Below are 26,200 nucleotides of genomic sequence, written 5' to 3'. Positions count from 1 at the left end.
GATTATTGCCTTAGCAGAAAAATTAATTCAGCTACCATAATAAATTTCAAAAAATGCCGACTTTAAACTCTACTGCTCGCCAAAATTTCGTTGTTACTCTGTGAGAGGCTACGATGGAAAAAGAACGATATTCGAAATGCATTTTCAAAAGAACTCAAATTGAATGATAACCGAGATACAAAAAAATGAATGAAAAAACTGAACGTGTTGATGTTACTTTATGTGTTTTAAATGCAAGTTTGAATTTAACGCTATAACATGACATCTACCGGCAATGCAACATACCTCCTGTTACAGAAATCATTAACCACAGGAACAAATTATAAGGAATACTGTAAATAATAAAATTCAAATTCAAACCGTAACAACCGAGATACGAACATTTCGAATAGATATGACTAATGAACAGTGCTCATAAGCTATGCAGGAAGGTGCTCTTATCCCAATAGGCACACGTACGGTCATTTAACGTTGTATCGTTAAAATTCACGTTACTGGTTGAATTGGAACCATTAAGTAATCACCTATATCTATCTCATTCGTTGACTTTATGTTTTCTAATAACTACATATATCATGACGTTTCTATTCTCTATATTCTTTATATAACATATCATTCATACTCTCTGTCATTTATTTCGGTAACATACAACTTTTTATCATAGTTTATATTGCATATATCTTTAAATCGACCTCTCAACCTTTTTTTGACTTATATGGTTGATAGTGATATTGGAATATCCATTTCAAAATTCGAATTGATGATGAAACTACAATATAATCATGTTGTACATCACGTTGATATATCCGCTATTATCCTTAGTTATTTGTACATTATCGAGCAACTTCATTCCCCATAATCATATTGATGGGCCACTTTTCAATGTTAATGAAAGAATTAATCAGAAAATCCAGTAACCCATCTTGTACGAAATTTGAATTTCTTGTTGATTGAGGACAAAATATAGTCATGATAAATTTGTTTTTGCTGCTTTCGATAGGGGGCGCTAAGTCATAAGTTCATTGATTTGTTCATTTTACTCCGATATTTCAAATGTAATGATAGGAATTTCTTAACAGGAACAAAAATTCCATCAAATTTGCATGAAAAAACCTGACGGTCGCAAAGCGATAATTTCAGGCGTTCTGAAGTTATGGCCGAAAGAAGATATTCTTCAACTGATGCACTGCGAATAACCAAATTGTGGCTTTTAGTTCTGACAGAAACAGAAATCCCATCAAATTTGTATGAAAAAACCAAAAGGTCGCAAAGCGATAGCTTCAGGCTTTCTGGAGTTATGGCCAAAAGAAGACACAATATAGTTTTTCAGTGCATCAGTTGAAGAATTTCTTTTTTCGGCCATAACTCCAGAACGCCTGAAGCTATCGCTTTGCGACCTTTTGGTTTTTTCATACAAATTTGATGGGATTTCTGTTTCTGTCAGAACTTAAAGACACAATTTGGTTATTCGCAGTGCATCAGTTGAAGAATATCTTCTTTCGGCCATAACTTCAGAACGCCTGAAATTATCGCTTTGCGACCTTTAGGTTTTTTCATGCAAATTTGATGGAAATTTTGTTTCTGTTAAGGAAATTCTTATCATTACATTTGAAATATCGGAGTGAAATGAACAAAACAATGAACTTCTGACTTAGCGCCCCCTATCGAAAGCAGCAAAAACAAATTTATCATGACTATATTTTGTCCTTAATCAACAAGATATTATCTTTCAGACAAGATCTAATTTGCTCGAAAATATTGAGCCAAACTGAAGTTACGGGCATTTAAATCAGTCAGATTTCTCCCTTTCACCTACCCATATTTGATGTCGTAAAACCGAAAGTGACAATTCAAAAAGATAGAGAATTTTACAAGGATTACAGTGATGATATTTTTTCTTCAACTTCACATGAAACATTTTCGAGTAAAATATTTATCTATCATGTCCAAACATTCACACATCTACCTAGGCGGTTGTTCACTATATTAATACATTTGTAACATTATATACATTGCTACTCCAGCGAAGGCACCCATAACACGCAGACATTGTCAGTTCACGTTAGAATACTGCAGCCATGCAGCGTCGAGCGCGGTTAGAAATTAGATGGGTGACCGCTTAAGAACATTGCCTTCTGTGAGGATTGAGTTCATTTCTTTCAGGCAAAGTCCTCCGCTAAATAAATGGCAGAGATCACTGAGTACCAGACTGAAGATTCAATCTGTGATTTCAGGATGAAACAACCCCTCAAAAAATTAGCTCGGGTCGTATACGTCTCCCCAAACATAATATTTGGAATATGCATAATGTACCAGAAATATGGCCAGAATAATTCAACGTATCTATTTTTTGTTATGTAAAATATAGAAACAAGTGCTTCTATGTTTATTTAAGTATTCGATCAACGTTTCTGTTGATAATGTTGATATCATTATTAAACCGTATTTGTACGTTTAAAAACAACTCTCAATAATGTTATAATACTTCCAGCAAATGAACTTTATTTCCCGCTACATTTTTACTTTACCGATGATAAACGATTGGTTACCCAATAATTTCACAATATTATATGAACGTTTCTATGACCATTTTCAATAATGACATTTCGGAATCGTTCTCGGTGAAAAATTTTATCTTTCTGAAAACTATAACCTTTGTTTTAGAATGTAGAAATCTAAAAATCCAAATTTACAGCCTGCCTTCCAGAGCTTTTATCCGAAACTGTGAGAAATGTTAGCTTGAAATTCAGTACAAAATTTGGATGTTATGGTGCATTGATTCTGCAAGATCGAGGAAATGATTCATTAATTTTCAATGAAACAATTGAGCAATCAATTGAAAGATTAGCAGGATATATTGATAAAATTGAAAATATGGATCGTCAGGATAGTATCAGAACTATCCATATATCCATTACTCCTAGAAGTTTCGGAGTTATGTACCCCTCTGAAGGCCCAAAAATTTATTTCAGCGCTTAGGAACAACTGTTCAAAAAATAAATAATACTTAAAACCAAGTCGATATCATTAGGAGTATATATAAAAAAAGTATTTTGTAAGATTTTGTTGAACTTGATGCATTTCACCATTACTGCCTTCAACCCCAATATTGATTTAATCGAAGGCGAATGTTTGTTGATAAAGTAAATAAGAGCTTAGGGATTATTTGATGATTTCTCAGTTACAATTTTCACACCCGTGGACAAAACTATCCGCAATAAAATTTCAAAAATATATTCAGAAATGAAGCTTGATAAACTATTGAGCGCTTGTCCATTAATGCGCCCATTACTCCTTAGGACACCACAGAACTGAATACGATTATAATTCACAGGCTACTGTTTATAGTCACAAAATGAACTGAATTAAAAAAAAAATCGGAATTCGTCATTCGATGTGGGATTTCGGAAATTTGAGAGTGTCTGTTTTTCATTTCATTCTTGTGAAAACGAATGGTTCTGATACCTTTTAAATTTTTCAACAAATACTGAGTTGATACTCGAAAATTTGAGTTCTATGAGTAGAACTCAAATTTTTTATTTATTGTGAAGCTCTATCTAGAGAATTAATAAGAACCGACGAACTAGCTCGATTTTTGGATGGAATACATATTGGCCAACTGCATTGAGACAAAAATTTATACTTCTCTTTGAAAAACATATGTTTCAGTTTGATACATATGCTAACTTGTTATTAATGATATCAAATAATCTCTAAAGTGGATTATTAATATGATATGGCCACTTCAGAGGGATAACAATGATTCCGTATATAATAGGCTTAGCTACTTAACTTAAGATTGATTCATTTCACAACCAAAAAAGTAAATAAAATCAGAATAATTGAAAAAATAAAAGTAGGTAGTAGATAACTCTGAAATGAGAAGTGAAGAATTCACTAATTAACAATTTTGCAGAATTACAATATTTATTGGGAAACAAAACACCATAAATTTTACAACACTTCATGATAACAAGAGATGTATCACGGAACACCACAATGACAATAAGCATTGATTGTAAGACCTTGAATCATCAGTTCTATGAAGTAGATGGAAACGTTTCATGTATAGTCACTATCTAGGATCAGAATTTGAAATCTTATAACTATATTACTTCTCTTGAGCAAAAACTACTGATAGCAATATCTGATCCTTGAGGCGAATATACATATATCAGTGAAATATTTAAACCCTTAAAATGGCACATCTCCAAAAAGACATGAAGAAAGTAGATCATGACTGAGTGAAAATAAATAAGAACTTAACCTATAATAAATACCTAAATAAATAAATAAATAAATTATTGAGGATGAAGAGCTTTTATCACTATAACTGAAGGAGCCAAAATTTCCACCAAAACGGGCATTTTTAAACATCAAACTAGTACTAGCATGTAAAATAACCCTTGGCAAAAAAAAACATTCACTAACAAACACACCTATTATTCGATCGGTTAGAATGAGAACTCTCTGAGATTCTCATGTTTAATCTACTCATTTTTTTTTTAAATAATATTCTGAAACTATCGAATAAAAATAATCATCTTATCTAATTGTTAACTATTACATAATGGAAATAGTTAAATTAGAATTGCATAGGACTAGTGTTCATTCTTAGGTTTTTTCAATTCTTTTTGTTATTATTGTTTCACAATTCACTACCTAAGACGTTACAACCGGTGTATAACTTGATGCAATCGTTTCTTTCTTGTCCATCCCTCGCTGCTTGGAAATATCTGAAGAATCTCAACACTGCTGCGTTAGGATTGGTAGGTTTTTGGAGATCCTGAGGCTCCCTGGAAAGCATTTATATTTAGAAATGAATTCGATGAATATGGAATTAGCATTTGATTATTTCAATAATAAATAAAACATATTCATGAAACATCTAGTATATTCAAGTATATTTGCGAATGAACCATTATTTTCAATTCGAATAGATGTTGCAGACATTCTCGATGCAAAGATGTTCAAGATAGAGTTTAATGGAAAATCATCTGGGAAATTCATTGAAATTAAAGAAGAACTATTTAATACATTTTTCGAGGAATCCATATTTCTCGGAAAAAGTAGACCTCCGCCCCGTCAAAAATACAAATCGAAACCCTTTCAGGTTTGAGATTTTGTACTAAGCAAAAGAGCCGTGGGGAGGGGAGTTCGGGGTTGATGTTCAAGATTGTGAAATTTGTTTAAATCAAAAAAAAATATTCAATTCGATCTTCCAGTAATCCAGATTTCCCAGAAAAAGTAGATAATGCCCTCCTCCATTATTAACCGCCCCTCTAGAGCGGCTCTGCGGTTTCAGGTTATTCTGCTCAGTTTCGACTTCATAAAAAGCTTGATTTCGTATATTATTATTGATTGAACAAGTAGTACCCCTTCCTTGAGTAGTAGTTTTAAATTCATTTTGCAGGACAAAGTCTTTCCGTTAATTCAAAGTAGTACCTACCTACCTGATAATTGATTTCCGCGAAAAAATCATAATCACAATTGAATGGTCAAATACTCCTATGCCTAAGGTAAATTCGAAATGAACCGTCTTAAACAACATACCCAATTTAAGAATAAATTGAATCAATCAGAGTAGAAAAATTCCAACGTTATAAGACGCTGAACAAAAACAAAATTAGATTACCGCCGAATATGACCCAGTTGATTTCATATCCTTAAACGAAAGTGAAGCTGGAAGTCATCACGAAAGGTGGCCCACTTAGCTCGATTACCCGGAGAATAAGTCATTGAGATCTTCTCAGAGACAACCTTGATCTCCTGAAACAACGACCGGGCTACACCGAATCGACTAGGTCAGACGGTGACGAATGAAAAAAAGAAAGCATCTCGTGAAAGTGGTTGACGCTGTTTCGGAAAGGTAAGATATACAGAGAATATTCGAACCGGTCGCGTTCAGATGCAGGCCTTCGCTGCATCCGATCCACGCCTTGATATCAACATTAATTCTGGTTATTTGTAAACAAATCTTGCGTTGCTTTGATCAATTTTCCTGATCGTACAGTTAACTTGGGAATATTGAGAAATCGATCCTGTTAGTGAACCCAAAACCTAAAACCTATACGTTTCTCGTTTAGTCGTTTGAGTGAAAGGACTTAAGATACAGATCTTGATCAGAATTTTCAACATTTTAATTGCTTTTCTATTCTAGGTATCTTCATCGAATCTATAAATCGAATTGTTGGTTCGACATTTTTGCGGAATTATAACTGGAACATCTATTATATTTACTGATTCTAAGAAAGTTGGAGATCAATTTATAGAGTTTCATTGCATTTTGAACTTCTACGTCGTTACAGTGATTTACTACTTATTGATCATATAATCAACAAATTTTGCAAGCCTGCTTGAAATAACTTTGGTAGATCTTTGGTCTTGTGGGCTCTGTAGGAGATGTTCTATGTCATATGAGAAATCTCAGAAACTCAGAGCTTATGAGGGAAAATCGGCTTTGGTACTGTGTTAATGTGTTTGTACATTGCTTTCCAATACTTTAATTCAATACGATCTGATGATTTTATCACGAATAATCAGAATAATTTTCAATTTCTATCCGAAACCTTTTAAAATCTACTACAAAAATGTTATAAGTATTTGAAGTTTTTTCATTTTAGGTTCAGGTTCAGGCTGTACCATTTTCATTTTTCTCAGATCATTTTTTCCATAAATTTAGCTCATATTTTATACCTTCACGTATTGTCATCAAATTTCATTCACTAAATAATATCACATAAAATAAAAACTGATAACATATACTAACTGACAAAGAAACTGCAACACCCAGAGAGTATACATTTAAATTTTTTTTTTGGGTAAAACATAGATAGTATAGCAATGAGTAAACGATTGAATTTGAAGAAAAAAATCGTGAAGGTTTTTCAATGTAAACAATTTTTGTTACTTGAATATTGTAGTAGTTATTTGCAAGTTTTTTTAATTTTACAACAAACCAGCTATTCGAGGAGTTCCAAAATCGATGTTTAGTTGTTGTTAAAATATCTAGAGCACGTGTAGATACGCGGAATTTATCGCCAGCTAAGTGAATTTTAAAGAGGCCGAATTGTTTGTCTATGGGGGCGAGAAATCGCTAACCGTACAAACAGAATTCCAACTTCTGTTATGAGATGTTGTGGTTTGATAATGCCCAAAATCGAAGAAGAGTAGGCACCGTACGTCAAAGAGGCACAAATGAAGTTCAAGATCGACGTCTAAGACTTATGGCTATTAGAGACCGATTTGTGACAACTCGATCTTTGGCTGATGAGTGGTTAGGAGAACAAGACCATCCTGTAACTGTCCGAACGGTTCACCGCCGGATAAGGTCATTTGAACTGCAGCATTATCGACTACATCTTGTGTTAAGTCTGACGGTTGAGCATCGCCAGCAACGATTACAGTGGTGCAGAGAACGTCAACATTGGAATGTGGAATGACATCAGGTCTTCTTTTCTGATGAATCTCGATTCACCTTGGGTGTACAGATGGCCGAAGAAGGGTAAGACGACGTCGGGGAGAAAGACGTGAACTTCAATTTGATGTTGAGCGTCATGTACACCATGGACAACAGGCGTTATGGTATGGGGTGCTATTGCACATACAGGTAGGTCACTTTTAGTCTTTATTCGAGGTAATATGACAGAGTGGCGTTACCTTCAAGAAATAAAGGGCCTAGGGCCAAATGTTCTCCCTAACCTAAACCAGCTCGAGAATCCAATATTTCAGCAAGATAAGGCCCGACCTCATGTTGCCAGAATTAGTTTAAACTTTTTCGAAACGACCCATGTGTATGTTTTGCCATGGGCACCCAGATCTCCTGTTTTTTTGCCCATATAGCATGTTTGGGACATCATGGGTAGAAGGCTTGGAAATTTACCCTAGCCCCCACGGACTTTGGCGACTCTGAGAGATGAAGTACAGTTAGCTTGGGATAATATCCCTCAAGAAGAAATAGACCATCTTATTGCATTAATGTCAAGGCGTATTGGGGAGTGTATAGATAATCGCGGTGGACAAACATATTATTAACAAATTTATTAAAAACATTTGTTAACCCTTTTTTCTGCAAATTTCAATCATTTACTCCTTGCTATACTTTCTTTGTTTTACCAAAAAAAAATTTAATTTAAACAGCTCCAGTTTCTTTGTCAGTTAATATAATACATTGCTAGACCTGATATCATTACATTATTCAAGTGCAAAAAATAATATAATAATTTATTTCACCGGTATAACCATGTTTCAATAACCATAACTAAAGCACAGCATTTTGCTAATTCATTGACATTTCACTGAGATTGACGTTTATTATTTTGACGTCCGAGACTGTTATTATGGAAATGATCCCAATATGGCAGGAGGCGAAACATCGAAACGATTATACCACGTCATCAGGGCCCAGGGGTATATCCATTTATCAATACGCTGTAACTATAAGAAATTTACGGATTCTATTGGTTCATCAAAACATGAGTTATATAATCATCGAAATAGTGATCATGAAGCTCACACGAAAAATAGGAGTCCGTTGTGTTAAAACTTTTGATGTGTGATTATCATGGAAGTTACAGTTTTATCGATAATCGTTAAGTATTATTATTCACAATTTATGTAGTATCAGCTTCTCAGAAAGAAATGCAAAAAATTAGTAGATCGAAATTCCAATATTTGTTTCCTTCATTACATATACCATAGACCCGAAAAAGGTAAAAGGGCTCTGACAAAATGATAGAATTGAACCACAAGAATATGTGCAAATTAAATTGTGTTCGTAAAAAATTAATTCGCTATTATGTATCATCCGACACATTCGATGATTCATATTTTAACCCAGTGCCTCATATTCGACAGATTCGAAAGTTTGGCCGATGAATAACCTCCTAATAGCCATTCGATTCCGTTAACAGCAATAATGAATTTGATGAGTTGAATGGATTAAATTCTTGGGAAACAAAAGTCCTATCTCTTTTCATTATGAAGTCAATGAAATGTCTAAATTTGTACGGGATTCTCACTAAATTTGAATCCCTATTATGTATTATTCATCTATTCGAGTTAAGATTTGAATGATAGATTAAAAATGTTATCATTAAAATATAAAACCGTATAATTCCGTGAATATTTGGAGCTTGAATACAAATATCCTCATGTTATCAATTATATATGCACCGAATTGTACTTTCTAATGTCCAAGATAATGGAAGATGTGTAATTAATAATTATAATTCTAGTTTTTTCCTGTGAAAAACTAATTGTAACAGAGCTGTTCTATGAATAGAATAATCATAATGTAGCTGGAAGTTTTTCAAGATGAATAAATTCTATATTTCCGACAAGATTATTACAATCATAATTTCTCATGTGCCTTTTACTAGAGATAATTATTGACAACCTCTTCTTCGTCTCTGTATAACAAACTCGAATATACAAAATATAATTGTATTTTATCCTTTTTTTCGAGTCTTATCAATTAACTGAAACATTTTCAAATTAATAATTAGCATATTGTTTGAGGATGAAAGCTTGTATTGTTATTAAAAATAAAATAAGATTAGCAATGATACGTCTTGATATTGTAGATATCCAATGCGAGAAACAGAGATGAAATCCTATCAGTTGAATTAAGATAGTACAATGCAGTCCCTTTCTAACATATCCCTTTGAGGGCTTCCACTTTTTGTGCAAAGGAAGAGGGGAAAACGTTGTCACTCTTCTCTTTTGAATTTCGGCATTCTTTCCAATACATAGATATGACATACCAAGATACCGACTTGCCAGACCTGAATAGTCCGGGTAGCTACAATACCAAAAAATTTATGTTTTTCAATATTCCAATTCCTATACCTATTCATTACTCAACCTCTGAGAATTTTTTTACTTGGAATCACTTTAACATTAATTTTTTTTGTGAGGAATAGATAATTATCCTTCATATTTACTCGAATTAATCCACCATTCCTAAATTTATGTAGCTATTATTGTTCAAATTATTATCTCTAGAGATTCAACCTCAGTTAGTACATATATGATTTTGCTGAATATATGGGCGAATGATTGCACAATACGAAAAAATCAGAATTCATCAATAAACTCACCTGCTCAGTTCATTGGAAAGCAAGTTGCTGTGAGGACTATACTTCTCTGGACTTTTATACATAAAACAAATCAGTCTTTCTTTGCAAGGCTCATCGGTATAGCCCAGATTCACTAGTATCTTATCAATTTTCATTAATATGGGACTGTAAAATGGATCAAAGGTAATGCTAGCTGCCTTCTGTATCGCTTTCTGGAGATCAATCTTGGGCGTATCAGCAGTCTCTTGATTTTTGTGCACTTCAGAAACTGGCACACCAAATTTGTCTGAAGCTCCATAAGCTACCTTCGACGATTGACCAACACCCTGTTTGGAAACTGTTGCCGTTCCCTGATGAACCTCATTGACGCCCCCGTGATAAGACATCACAGAATTTGGCACCATATTAGCCTGAGGACCAGTAAACTTCAAAATTGGTCGCGTCATAAGTTGATTTGGTACAGAGAAGGCGTTGTTTGAGTTGAAGATCTTGTCCATTGGAGCTGGTGGTGGGCTCTGTAGAAACGGACTGGGAACTGTGGGTACAGAATTTTTGAATACTGGGTTGGTCTTGCTGATGATGTTCATCTGTTGGATTTTCAGCTGTTCCTGGATTTTGATTGCTTGGCGTAGTTGCTCTTGGAGGAGGGCGTTTTCTTCTTGTATCCGTTTTTTCTCTAGTTGTAGTTTTGCCTTTAGCTGTGTGAAAATTGAGAATATTAGGAAAAAGTATGGAATTATATAATCTATAATATGAAGGTGTAGTGACTCTGTCTGCTCGCAGATGGCGTTATGGATTTTCGCTCCACACATACTTTGGCCCCGGCGGATAGGGGTCATAGCATTGCAACAGAGTTACCTCTCCACGATGGTGCGAGAGGATGTGTCTTGGGCAGAGATCGCTGAATAGCCCAACTGGTGAGTCCACCAGCGATCTCAGGACGAAACACCAAGCGTACCTCGTAGCTTGGCTCGAGAAAGACTCGCCAAAAAATCTTTCACAATATTTTTGTATTCTCTCTGCAAATTTCGATAGAAAATAGCCATTGCTGTGAAATGCTCCTTGATATTTTGCTTTTTCCACACAGAGGAGTAAAAACTTTTCGAGTCAATTTAAAAGATTTAAGTAACTACCAACCTTTTTAGCCGTGGTCTACTCGATTTCGCACCTATCGTTTCACTTACAATAACTTTAGGCAACTTCAGAGGTTCTTTGGTTTCTCCATTTTGACTTTTAAAACGACTTGGAGACTGTGAAAGAATGTGTTCTACCCATTTCCATTGTATTGAAATACCTTTGAAATAAAGTAAGCCATTTGCTGCATCCCTTGTGTATTCAATTATTATTTGTTTTCAATCCTTCATCATAATTTAAAAGCACAAAAAAATCATCAGTTTTCAATACACCGCCTGAATCGAAAATTCTTGCGATGTAGGTAATGGACATTATTGAATTTCTCTTCAAATTAATTCCTATCACGCATTGAGAGATGTTATGAGCTGAATTCGGTACAATCCTATTCCTACGCGAACTAATACCGTAGTCGACACCCAATTCCATGAAATAAATATAAAGATATTCATTGCGGATATAATTCAGTGGGCCATAAAATGGTTTTTGTAGTCGCAGAATGTGAAAGTTTTGAAGCATGGAATTTCTCTTCTTTGACTGCCAGAAGGTAGAGGCGAACCTGTTGGCGTAATTCAGTGCATAACAAAGATGCATGTGAAAAATGCATCTCCAATTCTACAATCATGGAATATAACTATAATTTCTCAATGGTATTAACACCTTATGATAAGTAATTATGGGTTTTAGTATTGCTATAAGTACAGTGTGACGTATCACGTATCCATATAGATATTAATGTTTTGTAAGTGAGTACTGGAAGTAATTGTATCGATGAAATTTTTATAGAACGTCTCATATCTAATTTCGAAAAAACTGGACTAGTAGATACATCGGTACATTCAAAGTGCAGTCTATTCAGGATGTTTCCTTACAGAAGTATCTATGAACATATAGGTGAATAACCGAAGTTGCTTCGTTTCTGAGATAGGTCGTTGAAGTTTAAAAAAGCGGTATTTATAAAATATCATAAATATTTTTGAACCGTTTCAGTTGAAATTTGGAACAGCTATTGAAGATAATAAGGTCAAAATTGTTCATTTTTCACTTTGGTTTTTATTTTATTTTATTCATGGATAATATTCAGAAGGAGTTATGGTGAATTTTAATTTTTTGTTCTCGAGAACGAAGCTTGATATGAAGAAAACAGAAGTGAACAAAAAGTTAGTTTTAGTTGCTTAATCTAAAAAAATACAAAAAAGTTGTTGGTTGTGGTGCCCTCTGAGACGTCACTGGACTAAATAATTTCAATCTAGTCACTACTACATAAGCACATCATTTTCTCAGATAGCTGTACTGAATTTAAAGTTCAGTTTTAGTATATTGATGATATTCAGTTACAACCGTTTTTTTTAAACTTAAATTAAACAACACTCTGTATCTCAGAAACGAGCAACTCCAATCATATGTTTAAAGATAAACATTTTTATTTCGAACGACCTAACGAATATCCTTCGAAGTTCGTGTCGTAATTAGGAAACACCCTTATGTAAAAGCTGAAATTCGTTTGACGCCATTCGCTTTGTTAAAAGAATACCCATGTTAAATTGCATTAAAATTGGACGAGATTATAGAAGTCAAGACTTTCACAATGATTGGGGATACAAAGACCGACAAACAAACACACCGACCCAAAGATATTCGGAATGGTTTTGAATGTATTTCGCGATCAAAATTTTTAGAATAAAAGACCAAAAGTGGCTTCTACGAATTGTAACTTGGCTGCAAAAAGTAGACCAGTGGAGTGAGTAAATGAAGTTCCTCATTCAAAAATGAAGATCATCAGTGAATAAACTCTACTATCTCAGAGAGAGTTGAATGAGCTTAATGTGTACAAATTCTTCAGATACTAGGGTGTTTTGGAAAAAAATTATTCTCCCTAATATCTACACTGAATTGACATATAGATAATATTTAAAACTGCTCGTTTGTGCATGTTCTGCATTTCACGAGATATTCTCTTGGTTCATTAAACTTCCTGACCTAGAAGTCAGATTTTCTTTTTCCCGTCCATTTTGATGATGTCAATGCGAAATTCAAATATTTTTTTTGCTTGTTCTATAGATTAAGAGATCATTAGTCATTTGAACAGTAAAATGAAAGAAAATGAAATAATACACACCGACAAAGAAATAGTTGTCACATACAATTCTGTTATTCCCCACATACGATAAATATTAGAAAAAAGATGCAGAGATTTCTTAAAGTTATGTTTGGGGTTTCCATACGCCAATGAGTTGGAAAATAGATTAGGAGATTTCAGTTTAATATTGTTGGAGATGAAAAAAAAAATTTTGTTTTAATGATTCAAAATACCAATTCAATTCAGAATTTGGGGAAGTGAGTTGTTAAATACCTAATGATACAAAAGTGAGTGAAAATTAAGTGCATTAATTTTCAAGTTCCATATCTAAGGATAAGTTTTCCAGATACCGTTACGATGAAATTTATTGAAAAGTCAGCTTTAAAGATGCGTTGCATTTATATGCAGTTATAACTTTCTCGGTGAGTTATATTTTTTCATCTGTAGCACTTTCTCAATAAATAACTCGCAAAAAAAATTTCAGGCTAGATTTCAATTTCATATTTGTGAGAGGCGCAATAAGAATTTGATTTCAGTGTACTTCATCTCATATTACACTTTCTAATATATAACTACGTTCAGGGTTCTTTCAGTGTGTATGTATTTCATTCGTTTCCTGAAATTGCTATATTCAAGGTAAGGCCTTAAGAATATGTTTAAAGCTGACAAAATTCTCAAATGTAAGTAAAACTACAGCCAAATTAAATAGAAAACTAGGCTATACACAAGTGAAACTTTCACATAGAATGTTTGTCATTCGAACAAAGGTAGATATGCTAATCAAAACATTACACATTATCATGGAAATGTTGTCTAAAACAAATATATAATTACCATTGCTTCCTTTTCGGCTTTCAATACCATGTTCTCTATCTCTGCAGGCGTAAGAGGTCTCTTCGGATTTTTCTTAGTGGGTCGTCCATGGCCTTGACCTGGGATCTCGTTGTCTTCCATGTACGGGTCCTTCCGGTTAGTTATAATGCTACGAAGATAACAGGTGGGCTTTATAAGAAATTCTCGAATTTCAATGTTATGAAATGTATGAACACAACCGCACACGATCGAAAGAATTTTTCATTCCTATTTGAGATCCACAATAACAGAAACGGTAAAATATCAGAAGCGTTGAATTTTTTCTCCAAACGATTCCAAAGGTAACATCAAGGTGAGTCAAAAATGTTTACCGAGCTTCCTGGGGGCGATAATACAATGAAAAATTCCAAAGTTGATAAAATTAAAAAAAATTCTCCTCAAAGCTTTTGAATACTTTATTACACTTCTACATTTCTGATATGGGTATAAATAGTGTTTTTAGACGGTGAGTCATAATTTTTTTGGGGCAATTTCTTTCGTTGTATTCGTTTTGGTAGCAAAAATAGAAGCATTCTATGGAGCGAAGAAAATTACATGAAAAAGGTATTCTTATCCAATACAAAAAAATTCAACTGTTTTCGAGAAATTTGAGTTTTTGTAGTCACATTATGTCAGCAGATTTATTCATCGCGAGATTCATCAATAAGCATAGAAGTTTTTCGAAAAAATCATGACTCACCCTCTATAACAATATCAGAAATGTAAAAGTGTAATAAAAAAAAGAATTTCAACAACATACATTTATGCACGAAATTTCAATCTGATGGCATTCACCGAAGTTATATATAATTTTTTCAATTTTACCAACTTTTGAAGGATATATCTCCCTTAATAGGGGAAATGCAGACAAAATGACATACTATTTAGTTCTTCAATCATATATTTTTAGTTATTTCGATAATACTCCCATTTTGGTGCTAAATACTAACTTTGGTTAATTGTTTTCAAGTATTATAAGATGAAAACTGAATTGAACTACAAAAATAAAAGATATAAGGAGTAATTTTGACTTCTAACAAAATCCGTTTTGTCCGTATATTACGGACAAAATGACACACTGGTAATGGACATAATGACATACATAATATTCAAATGCAAAGTTCGCAAATAAACGTTTTGGTTCTTTCCGAGATCGGAGCAAACGATGTATGAGCCCAGTGAAAACATTGAATGCAACGAAGCCACTGATCACCAGGTTTGGAACGAAAAAACGTCACTACAAAGGATAATGATCCTTTAGAAGTTCCTGGTATATTGTAATCATCAGGAATTGATAGGTAATTTACCTATTTTTCACAAGACACATACCAGAAATTTCACGTTCTATCACGTATAGTGCATGTAAAATATGTACAAATTAACATGAAAATGAGTTCATTAGTTTCATGTGAAAATCAATCCATTAAATTCTATATTATTTCCAAAACTTTATTCTCTTCGCATATATCGGACAAAATGACATACTATGTCGTTTTGTTCATCAGGATAGTATGTCATTCTATCCAATACACACTTTTTATAATATTGAAGCACAATTTGAAAACAAAACCAATATTCATCTTAAAACTTATACATATTATTACGTCAAAACCGTAATAACAGGAATGCATCCAATGTACAAGGAATTGTCATGACACTCTCCAGAAGCTATTTAGAAACCAAGTGAACAAAAAAATTCAACCGACCAAAACACATTTGTGGCTATTGCACCAGTGAAACTCGCAACAGTGAAATTATTGCAACAGTGAAATTGACTCCCTTAGAGGAGGGAGTCAATTTCTTCGAAGGATTGTCATCATTACAAGCAAGACTTAAATTACTTTGAAACTCCGAGCTATACTACGGCAATTTTGAAAAATCCTAAAAGTTCATTTGGTCGGCATATGTCGTTTTGTCCGCTTTTCCCCTATGCATTTTGGGCCATAAGTTCATTCATCAAACTTTACTTATTTTTCAATGTATTATCACCCCTAGAAAGCTACACATTTTCGACTCAATTTGGAATTCGAGTTATTATTTTTATTTTCAATCGGTTGCTCCCTGAACAAATCGCTCGATCATTTCACCACGAAGAGAGTATTATGTATTATTTGTATTATGTGGTCCTGCCGTAAACACGAAAAAATGGCTAAAAATTCAAAATTTTCAGGTAAGTTTTGGATCTCGAAATTTCATTTCTCTGATAATTTCAAAAATACACATTCAATCGGAATTATTGGATGAAATAACAATTTCGAGCTGCATGAAATATGTATTGATCTTGTCCTCAGAATCTGAGAGATTTCAAGGAGAATATCAAAAAATATATATATTTACGGCACTACAAAACTTGAGTTACCTACATTCCATAAGTGTAGATATAAAATATCATTTTAAAGCTACTTGCACACTTGGAGAACACAAAACTGTTTATCGACAGAACCAAAAAAAAAAAACAAGGGTACTCTTGGCGTATGACAACATGAGTGCTGAAAGGCTTTTGACTTCACGTCACTGCTTTCCTCATTTTATCGATATTCTCAGATTCTGTTTGAATTTTCTTTGGTTCTCCTTATAAGTTCGACTTTATATTATGCACGAAGATTGAAAATGTCATTTTATAACGAGCGTTCATTTAAGTTTGTGGTCAAGAGTGCTGTGGAGAAACTAGAGTGGATTTTCTGTGATTATCAGTAGAGCTAAATTTGAAAAGTTGAGTTCCAAAATGGTCGTCACGGTGAGAAGACTACTTTCCCTCACGTCCCATTTTGGAGCTCCTTAATTTGAAAGAGTCTTTTTGAAAATTATACTGAAGAGTTTGTGAAGTTGAAATTGTGAAAATAGTTTGTGATTGTTGAGATTTTTTGTGATTTGTGTTACAGATTGTTTAATGTGTCGATGGCGACTAGCCAAGCACATGACTTTCAAAAGAAGTGGAAGGAAGGAAATTTGTAAAGTTTGTACCATATCACAAACAATTGTTCAAATACTTCGAATCTGGGAACTATATGGTACAAGCTGAGCACTACTTGTAATAACAGAAAATCAACTCTAAAACCTCCACAGAACTCTTGACCACCAATTTTAATGAGCGCACGTTATACATAGACATTCAAATTATCAACTCGCTAGGTTCTGTGGTAACGAAAACATTATAGAAAGGCAATTTTTTTGTTCCTCTTATATTTTCCCCGGTTCCGGGGAAAATCAATCAAAATGAAATTTAGCATTCAGCTCGAAATTATTATTTCACATGTGAATGCAATATTTTATTGCGATTGAATCTGTAATTTGGAATTTATCAAAAAACGAAACCACAATTGATTCGCACAGCCTATTAGTCACCAAAAGAACCACTGGAATGATATATCTATAAATCGAGAGCGTATAGAGTGAATCACTTAAATAGTTGAATAGTTCAACTCGGAAATGTATCATTATAACAATTGTTCGTCAATCGTCATGAAATCAAACTTCGGTCAAAATTATCGAAGTTCTTTTAATTGTAAGAAATAGCTTAGCCTAATTTCGTCAACTTTTTATGTGACATTTATATCTAATTATTTTTATGCTCGCTTTTGAATATGATTAATGTAGTTATCAAAATTTGTACAGAATTTAGACCATATAATCGTATAGGTTTCCTCACTTATACGGTGATTAAGTATCCTGTCTACCGGATATATAGTTATTATAGTAGTTCAAAACTAGTCATTAACCTGTGAATTTCGGTTAGAAAAAAGGTTGCTACTCCACTCAATGATTATTGCATTAGAATGAAATCACTTTTTTTTTGCGAAATGTGGCCGTAGTGCAAAAAATTTCCGAAGAGAATGTAAGAGAATATGACATGATTGGCCAAAATTATATACATATATGTCCCTAATTATAATCACACAGCGTACAACAATCTGAATAATTCAAAATTACTATTTACCTAACCCCTTTTTTTTAAGATACAGTGACATTTTGGTACAGATATTTTTTTTCCTGATATAGACTAGAGAAAAGTTTACATTGAAGAGAATTTATTTTGGGTGTTAACTGGCATCCAAGTGTTCAAATTGTTGGGCTTATTGTTTAAAGGTTATTTTTGTATTGAAGAGGACCATGTTGTGTTCAATAAAATTTTCATAATGAGGATTCAAATTTTTTCGTTACTTCACTTAAAAAAAACATAATAATACAAAATCCTGCACCTTTCACTAACTATCTCAACGGAAGAGAAATTCTCATCAATTCTTTATTCATGGTAAAAGATTTTATCATAACAAGGCAATCTCCAAACCGACTCATCATAAAGAATCTCTTCAGAATACTCTAATAAATCATGGTATATACTGATAGTATTATTCGCTTCTAAATGTTTGGAAATGTAGGTATTTGGGCTACGTTCAACATTTAATTTATTGCTATTTTATTGTCGATAATTAACGGTCTGAATGAAAACTGCCTAGATCAGAATGTGAAACGAAAAAAAATAGAATGTTCCGGTAGGTGGAACCATTCACCAACATTTTTTTTTGTTTCTTCAACGTAAGGATTTGACTTTTATACGTGATTATTACATTTAACATATCCGAAAATTTTCTTTGACTTCAATAACAACAAGAAGAGTATATTGTATGTAGTTTATTCTTTTAGGTTGTTTTTAATCCAAAACTTTTGATGAATATTAATAACTTAATATCTATACTTCAATCTGATTCCTATTCATTTCAAAAATCACCTATTCATCCCAGAAAATTATAAAAATAAATAACAGTGTAAATAACAGCGACAAGCAAAATATTTCAAATATTAGATGAATACTAAAACTGCCTCGAGAAAATATGTAGGATCTTGTAAATATCTGTTCAAAAAGTGCAGAGGGCAGCTCTTTCCATTACGATTAGGGGTGCAATAATAAAAAGTAATTTATTAATGAATCTTCTTGCTATGGCGTTTAGTTATTCTATTAGTTTTTATTTCCTAACCACAAAGTAGAAACTAAGTTATTTTCAACCCTAACTTTAAAATAAGCAAATTGTCAGATCCTCAATTTTAATTTTACAGTCAGAAGATTACAAAGACGTATTGTACTTGATACGCTTCTAAAAAACGTAACGATATAATTCTGATGAATGATAAGAAACTCCCTATAGGTGAAGGAAACATATTTTTTCGGCAACCGTCCGGGAAGTGCTCACTTCCCGGACGCTTTTTCTCTGAGAAAGTAGCATTTCCCGGCCTAGTCCGGAAAGTACGTACTTCCCGGACTAGGCCGGAAAAGAATCATAGAATCCATAGCAACCGAGATAACGGCTGACAGTTCATATGAAATTAGTTGTCAAAAATTTGCATGTTTTTTGATCGCAATAGCAATAAAATATGGAAAGCAGCAGCGATAGTGTTATTTTACATGGTTTCCGAAAAAATATTGTACGCAACACGCCCGAAAATGGTTTTTTTGGACTCACAGACTTCCAGGACTCGCTTACGCTCGTCCTGGAATTTTGTCTATTCGTCCAAAAAAACCCTATTTTCCGGACTTGTTACGTAAATTACTATTTTTGTTTAATGTCAATTATTACAGCACCTTCCTACATATCCTGAACAAAAAGTCGATAAACGATAAACATGGTACAGTTAGTATTTCCTTATTACTGAAGTTGTAGACATCACACTCTAATGCACAGAATCTTCACAATCGTTCAACGAAGGTTTTGACAAGGATATTCTAACCTTCATATATATCTTTCCAGGTTTTGGGAAATCGTATAGGACCTACGAGACTGAACCAACCAGGACCAGGGAGGCGACGAGGACCAGGCCTGACTCTTAAGTATTCTGATAACCTCTGAAGGGCATCTTCTACCTAACTTCGATGTTTTTTTCAACAGTTGCTGAAAAGTTGATTCCAAATGGAATGTTTCGCGAGAGCAGTAATTTTTGGTTTCTTTAGAAATCAAATTATATTCAGAGGAGAAAGTTCGCTTTGAATCTTAATGATGATTTCTTAGAATCCTTGCCAGACGTGAACCCAGACGAAAAAGACACATTAAGAGGAAGGCAAAGACAGTCATGCTCACAAACCGAAACACTCTATTAAGGCCCTGATTACCATTATTACTTCTTCGTGAATATAAATTCAATCATAATTATATAGAGCACATGTGTGACAATAACACTGAATCCGAAATTATACGAGATTTCAATAACATATTTATTTCTGCTCCAAATTTAATCATCAGAAGTTGAAACGAATTGTTTTTGAAACAGTTAGTTGTATATGTATACATATTTCCTTAGTTTTAGATGACCCACTCTTCTTTCTATTCTGAAATATATCTTGATACCTTTATCGCAGTTTTAAGTGCTTTACAGGACCATCATTTTTCCTAATTTCATTCTTTACAATTTGAAGTCAGAGTTGAACACAAGGGAAATCTTTATTCATTTGGTGCTATATCAAGAGCTACTCATCAGGAAAAGGATTTTGGAGTAATTCAGGTACCTATCAAGATGGTTTTTCCAATGATGTGTAGGTAGATACATGATGTATCGATTTGTTCTAAATGTATCGATCTGTCTCTATACAGACTATGATAAATTTTTGTCCTATTTCAACTGAATATAATTATTCTCAACAATCTTTGTCCAGGATTTAATTGAAGTTCAGAACATTATCGGATTTTCCAATTTCATTTATGTTGAAGAAATCTGCATCGACGCATATAGGTACTATTTGTTTCAATACCTCCTAACTGTTTTTGAAATGGTCAACCCATTTAGAGTTGCATTGTTCGTGTCCAATTGAAATTCAGAACAATAGTCTATATCCTGAAGACCGCAAATGCTAATATGATTTTTGGTCAGTGGGTCAACCACATAGGTTCACTTTAACTCTTTCGCATGAATAAAAGTAGTATCTTCAACATTACTCGATAACAAAATAAATGAAATGGCTCTAATCGTTCGAAAATACTAATACTACAACATTTTTGTTTTGTGTTTGACTCTTTGTTTATTGACGTTGATTCGAATTGTTCAGATATCAATGTTTAGTGTCTGACATTAACAACATCTTTAGACGTCCAACTCTATGATAACTATAGATTCCATAAACAAGACTTGGAAGATTGTCTGTGAGAAATACTCTGCCACTTAATGAATCAGATGTCTCGTTACTTCGAAATATGCGTAATCAACATTTTGGAATATAGAGTATTTACCAAGATAATGAAAGCAAAATGACGCTACATTTGTGGTAGTATGCAAATGGATAAAAACGAGTTTAATGTATTGATAAAACAATTGTTTTTTGATGAGAAAAATACTGTGCAAGCTGAGCAATGAATTGATAAGTGGTTGCAGGCTCTGCTCTATCAAAAACACCGATTAAAAAGAATGAAAGTTTATTAGTTGAGGTCGAATAGTTACCGACTCTGCTATATGCTCAAAAAAGTTCACGAAAGGGTTTTGAGCGATCCTTTATATGAGTAGCGTGAGATAGCGGTAGAGTTGGAGATATCAAAAGGCAGTGTATCCTTCGTGTTGCGTGAACATTTTTTTGCCGGGTCAGGATTTTTGTATCGGAATGTGTTAGTGGATGAAACATGGATTCATCACTGCATTCCTCAGTGTAAGGAAGCATCGTAGAAGTGTAAATCAGTAGGCAAATGCCGTACAAAGCGACCAAAATCTCAAGCATCAGCAGACGAGATTATGGCTACTACATTTTGGGACGTTCATGGCACATCGACTATCTTGACTGAGGTGAAACCATTAACAGTGAATATTATATAACCCTGTTGGCTCCACTGAGTGGAGAAATTAAGAAGAAGTATCCTCAAATGCAAAAGAAAAACATTATCTTTCACCAAAACAATGTTTCTCGTCACAAATCGATGAGAACCATGGTCAAATTGAACTAATTACACTTTCAACTGCATGACCACCCAGTTCATTTCCCAGTGATGTTTTTGAATACCTCAAAATAATATAATGCTCCAGGGAAAGATATTTCGCTCTAATAAAGTGATTGCCGAGATAGAAGCCTATTTCGAAAGCTTAGACTAATCCTTCAACAGAAAGAGGTATTGTAAAAATTGAAGAGCGTTGGAAGGCGACTGTATCTATAACTTTGTTCGATGTGAAGGCTTAGCTTTGATTCATTCACCAATAAACAGAAATATTTTTTGAGCATTTCTATTAAAACTTTTTGAGGTAGAAAACACTAGCATTTTGCATTACTGCACGAGTATATGTGTCAAGACGATTAACTCAATGTTTAAATTATTAGAGTTGTATGTACTTACTCTTCGCCCAATCCTGGTCCACCACTGTAATACTCTAAATCATGTTCATGTGGCTTATACGAAGGTGAATGAGGTGGATCAATGTCTACGAAATGATGAAGAGAGCTTCCTCCAAGAATTGGTGGTCCATCAGCGTGGGGATGTATTATCTCGATGCCGTCGTCATGGTGATGAGGATGATGGTGGACTCCTCCAAGGTGATGTATGTGGGCTATTTGATGTTTGTGATGATGATATTTGGTTCCGTGAGGTACGTATGGGCAAAGTTTGAAAAGGTGTTTTATCGCTGGGAAGACGAAGAACAAGATTTTGATGAGCAGTTTCTTCGCAGCGGCTACACCCATGAGCATTGGTAGGAAAAAGAGGAATTTCACAGCCAATAATTTAATGACTACTAGGACGGCCAGCAGAGCATAGAGCAGTTTTTGTGAAATTTTCTTCTCTGAAATTGGAAAATCGTTATTATATTCGTGTTGATAAGGTATTTTCGATCATTTTGGTGCTATTTCCATTGAATAAGTGATTTGTAATTGTCTCATTATAATAATGAGCTTGTAAACTACTATTGAGAAGAATATCATCCTAATCTTAAATTTATTTCAACTTTGCTTCCGCCGTTTTTTCTCCGGAATTCGAGGCTTTATTGTAAAAAACTGGTTATACATTTATGATTCAGAATATCGGCCATCACTGGCCACTATTTTCTCCCATCTTTCGGGTAGCGTACGAATCCCTCGTTGAAAAAACTGGTTATCTTTAAAAACGATCCACGAATCGATCCAATTTTATACTTCTTCATATGACCGGAAGAGCTGGTCAGCTGATAGTGTGAAGGAGCAATGTCTGGAGAATAGGACGGGTGGGGTAAGACTTTCCATTTCAACGTTTCCAAGTATGTCTTGACCACTTTCGCAATATGGGGTGGAGTTTTGTCATGTTGTAAAATCACTTTATCTTGTGAAGCGTTGAAACCACTCTCGGCATGTTTTTTCACTAATAACGGCCTCACACTATATATTCGGTAGCATCCGATGAGCCTCAGTCACGGATTTTGTCATATTGAAGCAGAAAATTTAAACCTCCCACAAATTACGAGAATCTGACTCGTAAGCTGATATGTTTAATCGAGAATAACGTTTACAAATACCTGAGCTTATTGTATGACATCTAATTATTTCGACTACCACTTACCGCTACAGCCATCTATTGCGAAACGGCGAAAGCAAAATTTTACCCCAATATGTTATGAAAAAAATAGATCGCTGTCATATGATTTTGTTTTATCTAAGATAATTTCACTTTTTAAATGCCTTTGTCATTTGTACTTTAATTTGCTGTTTATATCATCGTGTCACACTAAAAACAATTCAATTCCACGGCATGTTTTATAATCCTTCCTATTCCTCGATACTTTGATCATGCGTCAAAAATTCTTCTGGTTCTACTAACAGTACATTTTCTTCATCGTTGTAGAATTTTTCCGAGGATTTTTCCATGAGATGATTGTAATCGTTTGTAAACAGATAAAAATAATGTTACCTGTTACCTACATATGATATGCAAGCAAGGAAGTGATCAATGGTATTCTAAATAACTACAATAAAACAGTATTGATTTTAACCTGATGAATGAATTATAAATATTTTAACAAGAAACAGTTAATTAATTAGCTCAATCTCAAGGTATTTCATTATGATGTAGCCGAATTTCAATTCATTTATTTGCGTAATTAGTTCTATGATAACACTTTTTGCATTTGATTCTTTTGGAAGAAACGGTTATTTAAATTTTATGCTCAAACCATACAGCGGAGCGTCTTAATATTTGGCGAAGAGACATACTTATAACAGTAGGCCCTTTTCTATTTCTCAACTGACTATCGGTGTTTGAAAAGTGCATGCCTTCAGGCCTATTTTCGACATTTCAATCAATCATGAAATTCAACTGAACTTTTTCCTTCGAAATGTTACAATCCAGGTTGACCAACACAATTTTTATCTATTTGAAGTGACATAACTCTTATTATAATTCAGAAAATGCGGAATTTATATCTTAAATAATCAAGGACAAATCATAAACATAACCTTGAAAATAACTTGAAGGTTTGCAATTCTGTACTTAGCGCTGAAACAAACTCCAAAATAGCATAGTGTAATCCTGTCAGATATCTGTCGAACTTTACATGCAAATATGCATAAAAATGTGCTCACATAAATAACAAGGTATCAGGTTGAAATATCCTCAAAAAAATCATTAAAAAAATATTCAATGCGAATTGAAAACTTTATGATTTTTTCTATGAATTATTGTATGAAAAAAATTACACACGAATAAAAAACCTGGCATTAATAAATTATTCTGGTCGCCTTAAGGAATATGAAAGCTAGAATGAATTAATAACATTCCTCACAAGAACATCCGACTATGTCATATTTCATCTATAAAATAACACCAAAAATCCCGTTAAAAGAAGAACGCATTCTCCTAAATAGTTGAGTAAAGCTTACTTCACTTTATTTTTGATTTGATATCTGCTCTAGAAATGTTCGCAGCCAGATGTGAACCTCAATGAGAGATTCCATGAGACAATTACTTATTGACCGCTGATAATTTTGTTTGATTCCTCAATGCGTGAAATCTGAATGATCATGTTACTCTTGACTCTTGAGCGTCATTGAGGAGATTTCAAAGCCAAAAATAGTGTCCTGAAGAAAACTTCATGACTATTTTTTGAATATATCAATCCAAGAACTCACTTATTTTCTTGAGGAAGATCCTTCCTTCTACAGCATCCTCAGGAATCTCTTTGGGTATCCACTCCAATTTAACTACTGCCCCGTTGGTCTCCAAGCTTCTTGGTGCAATCTTCAAAGTAGCCCCCTCAAAGAATGTATCTGGCATCTGCACCTCCAGGTCGTGGGTCATCAAAAACTTGAACCCTTGTTCCTGAAAAGTCTTCGACATCTCATCTATGGTACTTCTTTGCTGATCCTCATCATCCTCCAAACCCTCATCGTTTGCTGGTTGCGTATAATTTAAGGAGTTTTTCGCGAATTTTAGGAAACTTGTTACACTGTAATCTTTGGGATATTCTAGGACTTGTTTCAGGTATTTGTACATATTTCTCTCCACGCATTGCGCTGTAGGAATTTTGCAATCTTCTAATAATGTTCTCCATAGCGTGTTGTCGGTCGCGTTTACGTAGGAATCAGGTATCACCTCAATTGTTTGATTGACCGTTGCGAACGCCTGTGTTATCAGGATGCTGAGGCCGAAAAACCGCAAGAGCATTGCTTTGGTTCGTTTCCGGTTTCTTGCAACATATAAGGAGAAATGGCAGCGCGCACTATATGAAAACAATTCACTGTCACCATCGAACTATGCGAGAAGAATCGCATAAAGATCGCGGCATAGTTTCCTCGAAGTCTCAAGATCAAGGAACTGTCAGTTGCACGAGAATCAGCTCACTAAGATCAGAGACGGTGCTCAAGTTCACCATTATAAACTTATCAGTTTCAATGATGGGTGGGTTTCGGTGTGCTGTAACTGATGGTTGGGAGTGGATGGTACTTACAGGTGTACTAGTTCTTTTACTACCTACGATTAAACGCGGTTTCGCCTGTTTTGATGACAATTAATGCATATTATGACGGAGAGTATTGTGCGTTATTATTTCTGAGGTTTTAATTGCATGAGAATAAAATGAAAATTCACAGTCGCAAGAATTACAAACATTTCATTCCACTGCTATAATGGGT

The 26,200-nt window shown here is 34.0% G+C and overlaps 1 protein-coding gene across 1 annotated transcript; it reads right to left on the bottom strand.

The window, feature by feature from the left end:
* Positions 1–3,913: 3,913 nt before the first annotated feature.
* On the bottom strand, positions 3,914–25,934 carry LOC123680515. The gene is made up of 5 exons (XM_045618452.1): positions 25,199–25,934; positions 22,443–22,884; positions 14,125–14,272; positions 10,101–10,777; positions 3,914–4,796 (listed from the first exon to the last, which is right to left on the bottom strand). Exons 1-5 carry the CDS (start codon positions 25,731–25,733, stop codon positions 4,649–4,651), a joined length of 1,950 nt encoding a protein of 649 aa, XP_045474408.1. The 5' UTR covers positions 25,734–25,934; the 3' UTR covers positions 3,914–4,648.
* Positions 25,935–26,200: the final 266 nt, after the last annotated feature.

Source organism: Harmonia axyridis, chromosome 5, assembly GCF_914767665.1.
Source record: "Harmonia axyridis chromosome 5, icHarAxyr1.1, whole genome shotgun sequence".
Taxonomy (NCBI): Eukaryota; Metazoa; Arthropoda; class Insecta; order Coleoptera; family Coccinellidae; genus Harmonia; species Harmonia axyridis.
This window is presented reverse-complemented; position numbering and strand designations above follow the sequence as displayed.